The sequence below is a fragment of the Brachionichthys hirsutus genome, chromosome 4 (genome assembly GCF_040956055.1).
Source record: "Brachionichthys hirsutus isolate HB-005 chromosome 4, CSIRO-AGI_Bhir_v1, whole genome shotgun sequence".
Lineage (NCBI taxonomy): Eukaryota > Metazoa > Chordata > Actinopteri > Lophiiformes > Brachionichthyidae > Brachionichthys > Brachionichthys hirsutus.
Genome location: NC_090900.1, coordinates 8,837,382 through 8,848,958, shown reverse-complemented (window position 1 = coordinate 8,848,958; position 11,577 = coordinate 8,837,382). Strand labels below are relative to the sequence as shown.

Here is an 11,577-nt window from a genome sequence, read left to right as displayed (position 1 = left end):
CACAGAATCTCTCACACCTATGTACAATTTAGTGTAACCAGTTCATCTCATTTGCATGTTTTTGGTGGTGGGAGGAGCCAGGGAACCCAGAGAGAACCCACCACAGACATGGAGAACATGCCAAACCCCTCACAGAAAGGCCGCAAGTTGGATTTGAACCTACGGCCATCTTACTGTGCTTACCACTGCGCCACCATGCTGGATATTTATTCTACCTGCACAGTAGAGGACGTTCCTGCAAATTTAGGCTTTATGTTGAGAAACTCTTGCAGCATTTGTTCTTGCAGTGACGGCAGGCAAGTCCTTGTGTATGCAGTGCTTATCATCATAATGGCTCTTTAATTTAGCTCATACTTCTCAATATACACAGTTTTACAAACTCTGGAAAATTCTGTCATCAAATTAAATGAGCATTTTCTGGAGATAGTGGGTCTTTAATCTTTATTATTTTGTTTTTCTCAGTTTGGATTTGTTTTTTTTTACAAATACTGCGCTTTGTCTTTGAACAGCAGAGTTGATACTACTACAAGATATCTTTGCAGCATTTTCTGCAAATAGTTTACAAAAGGTAACACTAACGCTAAGCTTAGAAACGGAAACTGAACTGAATATAGGCTAAAAACTCAAAAGGTATAAAATGCAAAAGAAACAGCAACAGTTATTCCAGAGCAGCATTTTACTGCTGCTGAAGCTGCAGACTGTTGATGAATACAGTCTGCAGTTCAGCGATGTCTTCAGGGGCCTCTATAGGGATGCTGACCCTGCTGGGGGAGCTTGGAAGCCCACCAGGTGAGTCGTATGCAGGTTCATAGCGAGACTGGCTGAGATTGTCATAGTAGGAATCCCCGCAGCCTCCCGCTGCACCTTGAACATGCTCATAGACATCCAGGTAGTGGTGCTGTGGCGACAGGCGGCTGTAGTCATGGGGTTGGGGCAGCCCCTGATGGAGGTAAAGGCAGCGTTCAGGCCCGGGGCTTTGACAGGGGCTGTGGGGCATCGAGCAGGTCTGCATGCAGCTATTTCTCCGCATGTCCCGGTTCAGATCCAGCCGGGAGATCAGCGGCTTGCCAATGTTGATGTGCTTCATCCAATGGACTGGGTCATCAGCCATGGCAGTGAAGGTGCCCTGAAGGCACACGGTAAATACGAGCTCCTCCTGTTGTATGTGACATTAGACATTAGTCAGAACTCACCGAAATCTGATCACAGAATAATCTTTTCTATCTTCTTCTATCTTTTTGTAAATTAAGATAAGGAAATTACAAGTTAAGTAAATAAGAAGCAATATTAGAAAAAACATCCACTTCTAACAAAATGACTCCTGCTACTTTAGCCCCCCCTTCTGTTTCATGTAGCGTATGTGCAGGTATTTCATGAGATGACTGTTAGAATTGCGTTATTAACATTTCTATTGTTCAAATGTTATTTCACTGCCCGATACAACAGGCAAACTCACAAGGTTCTCCTTTACCTGGTTTACAAGGCAAGTCTTTAATCTGTTTTATATTTATTTTATTTATAGAAACAGTATACATTTTAACAATATAAATGCACATATTCATAACACAATTCTAAAAAGTCATCTCATGAAATACCAGCACATACATTACATAAAACTCACGTTAATCAACATCAGCTGCGTCTTGTAATAAATAGAGCAAGCTAACATTAAAGCTAATTGGTGGATGCTAGTGTGGCGCTTGGGCTGATTATTGCGACGGTCAGGTTAGACTTCCACACAGCGCTGTAGGCCATAATGTCCCGATAGCCAGCGGCGTCTTTACCCTGAGCTTCTGCAGCGCACTGACTCTGGTGTAAAGGCAGTGCTGCGGCAAGCTGCTGGACAGGAAGTAGATCCCCGTGTCTTCTGGGGTCTCTCTGTTCATCTCTTTAGGATCCACATCGAGGTCCTGTGGTAAGGAAAATATGCAGATGACAGAGTGCACAAAAACGTCACTGTTCGGCCTCAACCAATTCACCTAATTTGCATGTTTTTGGAGGTGGGAGGAAACCGGAAACCCACACGAACGCCGGGAAAACATACAAACGCAGCACACAGAGGATTAGAAAGTTGTCGGTTAACGGGGGCTTTGTACAACGACAAAATCATTTAGCGACGGGGTCCTTGGAACGTAACTGTCGTTAAGTGGGGGCCACCTGTAATTGGTGAAAGCTTGTATTCATGACAGCGTACCGACCTGTGTGAAGTCAGTGACCTGAGCCTGGCAGAAAGACATGTCCTCTGGCTTCTTAATGATACGAGTGTAAATGACGAGAACGTTGGAGAACTCCGCAGCAAAGCCCAGCTTGATCTGAGCGCCGCAGTCAAAGCTGAGACACATACTCTCAGGAAGCTCTGGAATAAAACACACAGATAAGAACAATTCATGTACCATACCTTTGATTGTTTGTTTTTTTGCAGTCCATATCCTAAACATTTTCTTAATTTCATTCATCTTGAAGAAGCAGAAGAAGAATTGACTTCAGTAAAGGACAATAACTGAATAATAAAATGACTGAGTTTTAAACTCACGATGAGCCTTAGCCCAACGGCTAGGAGCAGGATCAGCACTGTCGCTAGGCAGAATAGGATCGGACAAAGACCTCCTCTCTGACAGACTGCTGCGGATCTCCAGCGCCTGTTTCCCCCTCGTAGCATCAAACTGCCCCATGTCTGAAGACATCAAATTACACAAATCACACATCAACATTTGAAAGATGCCCTCCCTTGACTGACGCATGAATAAATACCCAAAATGCCATAATATGAGCTGAAAGTTGGTCCAACAAAAAAGCATTTACATTGTAATACAGGGGACACTGTGAGGAGCATTTGATTTGATCACCTTCTGCAACTCTGTCCAGCACCACTGTGATCTTCTCGTCGTCCAGCAGGCGCTTCTTTAGAAACTTTACAAACACACCGTTGGTGAAGCCGCTTGAGCTCAGCTCGAAGGCCTCGGCATCCTGGCACCTGAACAGCCGAGCGAAGGATGCAGCTCATGTTCCCGGAGACCAATAAGTCAAGGATTTAGTTCAGAATGATAATTAACGTTATCAAACTCACGTAGCATATCCAAAGACGATGTTTGCTGTAACCCTCAGGATAATGTTGGGAGTGCTATAGTCGTGAATATTTCTGGGGGGGTTAAAATGAATCCATTGACTCAGCCCAAGGTTCCAGTGATGATAACCGTCAGGCTAGCTTTTAGCTACATTAATTCTATACTGTTCTTTTTAAAGTTAAATGTAGTAAATTAAAATGAGAGGAAGGCCCGACTGCCTCAAGAACCCACCTCTTCCTGCACATGTCCAGCAGAAATACGTTGAGGCCCGTCTCCTTCTCCTGCATCAGCTTAAGGATGCTCTGCACACACAAACAGTTGGCTGAGTGGTACGGGTTTGGTGCATCCACTGGCACCATAAAACTGTTGCCATAATTCTCATATCCATGACCAGCGTAGTACAACAGACCTAGAGAGAGAGAGGGGGGGGGGGTATATTTCATCTCATCCATCACCAAACGTCAAAAGTCCATCCCCTTCAACATCATTCACACAATCGATGTTTTGAGACGTAATTCTGAATGAGTGAAAAATCAACACCATAGACTCCCTTGTGCAGCAGCAAAAGAAACTCGTCGACGGCGTTCCTCATCTCCGACTCGGTGAGATCCAGCAGCGACACCACCTGGAAGTTCAGCTGCTGCAGGAGGTTGGTGAGGTCGTACACGTCCACCATGGGGGCCTTGAGCTGAGGGTGGTTCTGGTACGAGAGATTACCGATCAGCAGGGCCACTTTGTCGGCCGCTGGGACGGGACACAGGAGAGGGACAGAACCGTACCTGTTAAAGTCCGGACAGGAAAAACAACCAATCTATGAGAATAACCATCGATCACTTACCATACAGCTGTTCTGGAACACTATTCAGGAATAAATCGCTGGAACCTAAACTTGCAACGTCATAGCCATGTCAGTAAATGCTGAGTAAGGAAAACGTGTTCCAACAGGTTTGTGTAAATACTTGAGAAACGATCATTCTTACCCCCTCCGATGGCGTAAACATCATCTAGAGAACAAAACACAAATATTTTACCACAATATAAGATGACTATATGGGTGTTAGCGATGTTTTATCGTCATCCAGGACATCTTTATGAAGAAAGCGAACCTAATAGCAATGTTAGAGGACGAATGTCCTGCCGTTGAATAAACTCATTGTGATTGCATTTGTACCGCTGCTGTAGTTCATGCAGAGACCAAATCCAACAAAGCATTATCGGAATACTTAAAAAAAATATATATATACATTTGGAAAATTTAATTTGGTAATTCAAACAGGATTAGTTGTTGGGGTCTGTTTAAAGGCTGTAGCTGATTGCACAGAACTTTATCACACATGGGAATTAAGCTCGCCATGCTTTCATATACAGATAATAAATACAATAAGAAGTTGGCATTGTTTCATTCTTTGTTGATTTTGCTCTCTCAGTGGAATAAGAAACACAAAGAACGTGGTTAAACTTAGAAATATGATTGATTGAGAGTAATGACATCACTCAAATTAAAAAGCCATGCATGTGAAACCTGGAAATCAAACCCCGTGAACCTTGTGCTGAATGTGCATCGTGCTCAAGACCACCATTCAGGCACAGCAGAAGGAGAAGGAGAAGGAGAAGGAGAAGGGGTTGTGAAAGACCCTCCCACCACCATGCACATGTTCGGTCAACTCTACCTTCAGTGCACTCCATCGCCCCTGAAATCTGGACAGAGGTCCTTGGATCTTTCATCAGAAGAGCAAACAATCAGATAGTGACATGAGAGCTGCCGTTACTGCCCTGACAGTACAAAAAACACAGAAGCTGCCAGGGAACAGTCACAACAGCAAACCTTTCCTAATAGACTGCATGCCATTCCCCTGATGAAACAAATAAAAGCCTGAGCAGAGCACAATGGCGCCATTAATATATGCAACACAGAATATGTTACAGAAAGTGTCAAATCAAAAGACACTCTGTTTTCTTTTCTCCGTAATTTATTATAAATTGTCCTTTATTCATGCTGCTCCCTTTCTTGGTCCAGGAAGCTGTTGTAAAGAATATTTTTATTATCTGTGTGACGTATTTCCTGGTTGGAAAAAAGTTACGATAAAAAAAAAAAAAACACTTTTAAATATACGCAATGGAAAAGATGGTTCACCTTTAGAGTCGCTTTAAAAATAATCTTTCCATGAAGAGCTCAAAAAATAGACTTGCTTGGGAAAATTAAATATTTGCATCTACGAGTAAAGTTCGGTGCAGCTCCAGTGTACGTGTGGCTTTGGAGATTTTGAGTGGCGAGCAGATGAAGCTGCATGAAGCGCTGTGCCGGAAAAGGTTTGAAGCTTCAACGCTTCGGTGACAGCGGCATCTGGCGGACAACCGTAACCATAGCAACCTTCTAAATAATGATGACATCGACATTACACAATAACAAAGTACAACTAAAATATGTACTAAAAAGAAGATAAACGCAGACACCCTCTCCCATACTGTAAAACATATCCAAGATTAAACCAAAGAATAAATAACAATGGTTTAATGTTTAAGGGTTTCGAAAGCATTATGCTTCATTTAAAAGCTCTACCACAATAAGAGGATAAGAAATCGTTCCTACGCTACAAGAACAATGAACATGTTTTAGCATTTTTAAGGAAAACATTTTAAATGGTCATGTCTTTTCAATGGTCGAGGAGGAATGTTTATTCACGGGAGCAAATACGTTATTTATCTTTACAGCTTTTTAACTTAGAACTATTATTTTTTCACAATGCGGCAGGCTTCAGTCGGCTCCACGTCCGGCTGACCAGCTCCCGAGCTTTGGAAAGTAATCCTCACGCCGATGGACGGATGAGGCTGGGATGCGTTTAATGTCGAGCCAAATCACTCAAAGCACGTATTGAAAGACTGTGAATGTCACTGACATACCGATCACGACCTCCACTTCATCGGTCCACATTCTCTCCGCGCTGCCGCTGATTTCACAGCGATACCGGCCCTGCTGATCCTGCATCACATGAGGAACCTGAAATGACAGTTCTAATTAAACCTTGACCCCCCCCCCCCCCCAGATGATGATGAACTCTCTGACAACAATCTCGTACCACCAGCTTCCTCTTCGTGGCGTTGGGGATTGGCACGCCGTTCCTGTGCCACTGGTATCGGGGTATCGGCCGTCCCACCGCTCCGCACTGCAGCTGCAAGTTATCCCCAGCGTTTAACCGCTGCGCCTGAGGCTGGATCAGCACCTTCAGCTGGCCCTCGATGGAACGACAACTCTGTCCTGATGGTGGCAGGCAGCAACAACTGCTTCAAAGCGTCTGAAAGCATTCACCTTCAAATGAAATGGAATATCTTACCGCAAGGTGCGTCAACGTTCAGCACATCCACCTGAGCCCACTGGCTGAATTCACAGGAATCCCCACAGTTGACCCTGCAGATGTAAAAGCCGGCGTCCTGTAGGTGGACTGGACTCATCAGCAGGTCGGGAGAAAGGCCGTTTGGCACCTGGGGGGGTAAATACCAATCACAGTCAGGCGGGGGTTAAAATACCTCAACTCTGAAATCAAACAGCGGCCCCTCGTCTTCTGGCTGGATGTAGAGATGTTATGTCCAAGTGTCCAAGGGGCGGGACTTATTATGTCCACCAGATCAAACTCAGCAAAAGACACTAACTCAGTCGCTTGTTGCAGCCGCGGTAGCAAAAGAATGTTTAACCCCCCCCGGGGGCTCACCTCCTCCTTGGTCTTGAACCACTGGTACTGCACTGGAGATTTACCCACAGCGCGGCAGCTGAGGCGCAGATTGTGGCCAGACAGAAGTGCAACAGACTGCGGGTGAACGAGGATCTGCAAGGCTGGAGCATTCGGGGGAAATGAGATTCACACTTTGTTTTACGTTACGACACACAATCCATGCGTAACGCACATAATCCATGCGTAACACAAACATAATCCATGCGTAACACACATAATCCATGCGTAACACACACAATCCATGCGTAACAAACACATGATCCATGCGTAACACACACATGATCCATGCGTAACAAACATAATCCATGCGTAACACACACATAATCCATGCGTAACACACATAATCCATGCGTAACACAAACATAATCCATGCGTAACACACATAATCCATGCGTAACACACACATGATCCATGCGTAACACACATAATCCATGCGTAACACAAACATAATCCATGCGTAACACACACATGATCCATGCGTAACACAAACATAATCCATGCGTAACACACATAATCCATGCGTAACACACACATGATCCATGCGTAACACACACATAATCCATGCGTAACACACATAATCCATGCGTAACACACACATGATCCATGCGTAACACAAACATAATCCATGCGTAACACACATAATCCATGCGTAACACACACATGATCCATGCGTAACACACACATAATCCATGCGTAACACACATAATCCATGCGTAACACACATAATCCATGCGTAACACACACGATCCATGCGTAACACACACATGATCCATGCGTAACACACACATAATCCATGCGTAACACACATAATCCATGCGTAACACACACATGATCCATGCGTAACACACACATGATCCATGCGTAACACACACATAATCCATGCGTAACACACATAATCCATGCGTAACACACACATGATCCATGCGTAACACACACATGATCCATGCGTAACACACACATAATCCATGCGTAACACACATAATCCATGCGTAACACAAACATAATCCATGCGTAACACACATAATCCATGCGTAACACACATGATCCATGCGTAACACACACATAATCCATGCGTAACAAACACATAATCCATGCGTAACACACACATGATCCATGCGTAACACACACATAATCCATGCGTAACACACATAATCCATGCGTAACACAAACATAATCCATGCGTAACACACGTAATCCATGCGTAACACACACATGATCCATGCGTAACACACACATAATCCATGCGTAACACACATAATCCATGCGTAACACACACATGATCCATGCGTAACACACACATAATCCATGCGTAACACACATAATCCATGCGTAACACACACATGATCCATGCGTAACACACACATAATCCATGCGTAACACACACATGATCCATGCGTAACACACACATAATCCATGCGTAACACACACATAATCCATGCGTAACGTCGGCAAAGAGAGCAGCACCGAGCAGCTTCCTGTACCTGATGGCTGGAGGCTCTCCAGGGCGGCGCCGTTGCCCAGAGTCTGGAGGTACTGGATGAGGTGAGCTGTGGTGCAGCCTCGCTCGCCCATCAGCCTCAGCAGCGAGCGGCTGGGACTGCCTTCCAGCTGCAGCACCTTCAGAGAGCACGTCTCCATTTCACCGGAGCTGGAGGACGAATGGATCCACGGCAGAGGCATCAACTACTGCCATATTACTGCCATATCCAAGCCAGAGGCATCTATTACTGCCATATCCACGCCAGAGGCATCTATTACTGCCATATCCACGCCAGAGGCATCTATTACTGCCATACTCACGCCAGAGGCATCTATTACTGCCATATTACTGCCATATACACACCAGAGGCATCTATTACTGCCATATCCACGCCAGAGGCATCTATTACTGCCATATCCACGCCAGAGGCATCTATTACTGCCATACTCACGCCAGAGGCATCTATTACTGCCATATTACTGCCATATACACACCAGAGGCATCTATTACTGCCATATCCACGCCAGAGGCATCTATTACTGCCATATATACACCAGAGGCATCTATTACTACCATATTCACCAGAGGCATCTATTACTGCCATACTCACGCCAGAGGCATCTATTCACTGCAGAGCACCTAAAGTATGCTAGCCCGAGGGTCTCTGTCCTGCTTGCGTTATGTTTTACAGGCTTATTGTCGCATGGGCTGCTGCCTGACTCCATGTTGCATGTTACACTGGTGCCAGTGATTAAGGATAAGACAGGCAAGGTGGGGAGCCTGGATAACTACCGGCCGATTGCTCTTGCTAGTGTAATTTCTAAGGTCTTAGAAAAAATCTTATTGATTCGCTTGAGTCCTTTTCTTAACACCACTGACAATCAATTTGGGTTTAAAACCAAGCATGGTACTGACATGTGTATTTATGGTCTGAAAGAAGTGATTGACATGTATAAGGCTAAAGACTCCTCTGTATTGGTGGGTTTCATCGATGCCTCTAAGGCATTTGACCGGGTGAACCATCGGAAGCTGTTCCTGAAGCTGAGGGAGAGAGGTGTGCCAAACTGTCTTCTTAGAATCCTGGCATATTGGTATGCGAATCAGACTATGCAGGTTAGGTGGGGTAATGTGGTCTCACCTCCTTTTGCTGTGGGGAACGGTGTCCGCCAGGGTGGGCTCCTTTCGCCGGTGCTTTTTAACCTCTACATGCATGATCTCTCGGTGCAGCTCAACAGCTGTAATACTGGTTGTATGCTTGGTGACACCTTGATCAATCACTTTATGTATGCTGATGACCTGGCCATATTGTCACCGAGCAGTGCTGGCTTCCAGCAGCTCCTGGACATATGCACTGGCTATGGTATCAGGTTTGATGTAAAGTATAATGCCAAGAAGAGTGCCGTCATGGTTTGTAGAACGAGAGAGGATAAGGGTTTGGACTTCCCAAGATTTTATCTGTCAGGGCAAGTGCTGTCTGTGTGCAGCAGAACTAAATATCTGGGCCACATCATCAATGACCAGCTGGGAGATGATGATGACATGTATAGACAGCGGCGGATGCTGTATGCGCAGGCCAACATGCTGAAGAAGAAATTTACTTTTTGCTCTGAAGCGGTCAAAGTCACCCTCTTCAGGGCCTTTTGTACGCCACTCTATACTGCCCCCTTGTGGATCAAGTACAAACAGACCAGCATGCAGAAGTTGAGGGTGGCATACAATGACTGCATGCGGATACTTCTCAGGAAGCCCAGATGGTCCAGCGCCAGTGAAATGTTCTGTGGTGTCGGGGTTAACGCCCTTAATGCTCAGCTGAGGCACCTGTCATACAGGTTTATATGTCGGCTGCATGACTCAGGGAATGACATCATCAGAACACTGACTCAGCCAAGCCGAAGTGCTGTAAAGTTTAACTCAGGTATTTGGTGTCATTGGTACCTGATGTTATTATAGGATTACTGTGTTTACTGTGTAAACGTTGTATATGTTGTAAATGTTATGTGTGCTTTTTAATTGGACCATTGTGTCTGCAAATAAAGATTTGATTGATTGATTGATTGATATTACTGCCATACTCACGCCAGAGGCATCTATTACTGCCATATTACTGCCATATCCACGCCAGAGGCATCTATTACTGCCATATCCACGCCAGAGGCATCTATTACTGCCATATCCCATCAACCTTATAGACAGTGTCCCACTGCATATACATTTTGTTGTTGTATTAACATATGAAATGCCATTTTAAAGCCAGCCATCACGCGCTGTACTTTTTCACAGTCTGAAACGTGGCTTCCATTTTCTCAGCTGTCCCCGTTTATGTACAGTACTAAGGATTGTCTTTTAAAAGGGGCTGTCTTCCTACCTGTGAGCTGAGAACTACGAATGTTATCGCACTAACGACGGCTTTAACTTTGCTATAACTTTATACCTGTTGCAGCCCGAGTCGCTTTAAGCCTACCTGACTTTAAAGCGTCGGTCATGACCGACTATCTCTCCGAGTCTTCGCCAGCCTCTCTCGGAGGATTTGTCCAGCGCCTCAGAGAGTCTCCTCACAACCGCCTCCGTCAGCAGGTTAACCTTCACGGACGGGTCCAGAGACTCGGACATGGCAGCCATCAGTCAGCCACCAGAATAATGTGCTGCGCTCAACTACCAAAAGTCTACTTCCTGGAACACGAGGTGAACAAAGATTGCATGTGCGTCAAGATAGTACGCTGCAGTTACACGGCACGTTTTAGTTATTCACCAAAAACAGTGAGAGTAATGTGTGTAATATAATATGTCACCTGTAGAGGTCGCTTTTTCCTCATATTTTCTACAACTGACAATATGTCTTTCCGAATAATCTTGTGGCTCCACCTGTTGGCTCAGAGTTGAGTAGACCCCTCACACATTTGAACTTTTTTTGTGAAATCATTTTTCAGTCTTGCCTGAACCAGTGAAATGCTTTGAAAAATTATGACGAAGTGAGTCCCGTGTTTAGATTTAGTGCATAATAATTCATCCAATATCACAAAAATGCTGTAAAAACTGCGCATTGTGGCGCAAATGCAGATGCTGAACTTTGACCTTGCATTTGCTGTACGTATTTACATTCCTTTTTAAACCGGATTTAACTCCTCCCCTTCTACGGTCAAAGGACCTGTCTTCCGGCAACACGCCACTCACCGGGCGCGAGACCTCCTGGGCGCCGCCGCGTCATGATGATAGCTGCCCTTCATTTGTCGTGTCAGCGTTTAGATGATGTCATTTAAACAAAGCGCGTCTTACCTTGATGATATAGGTGAGTGAAAGGCAAAAC

At 44.9% G+C, this 11,577-nt stretch overlaps 1 protein-coding gene across 1 annotated transcript; it reads right to left on the bottom strand.

Annotated features, from left to right (window-relative positions):
- Positions 1–330: 330 nt before the first annotated feature.
- Positions 331–10,883, bottom strand: malt1 (MALT paracaspase 1). The gene is made up of 17 exons (XM_068738839.1): positions 10,735–10,883; positions 8,275–8,441; positions 6,773–6,894; positions 6,398–6,545; positions 6,143–6,321; positions 5,967–6,063; positions 4,736–4,783; positions 4,046–4,069; positions 3,904–3,948; positions 3,606–3,809; positions 3,297–3,474; positions 3,068–3,139; positions 2,847–2,974; positions 2,534–2,674; positions 2,199–2,356; positions 1,785–1,910; positions 331–1,156 (listed from the first exon to the last, which is right to left on the bottom strand). Exons 1-17 carry the CDS (start codon positions 10,881–10,883, stop codon positions 677–679), a joined length of 2,466 nt encoding a protein of 821 aa, XP_068594940.1. The 3' UTR covers positions 331–676.
- Between the last annotated feature and the right edge of the window lie 694 nt (positions 10,884–11,577).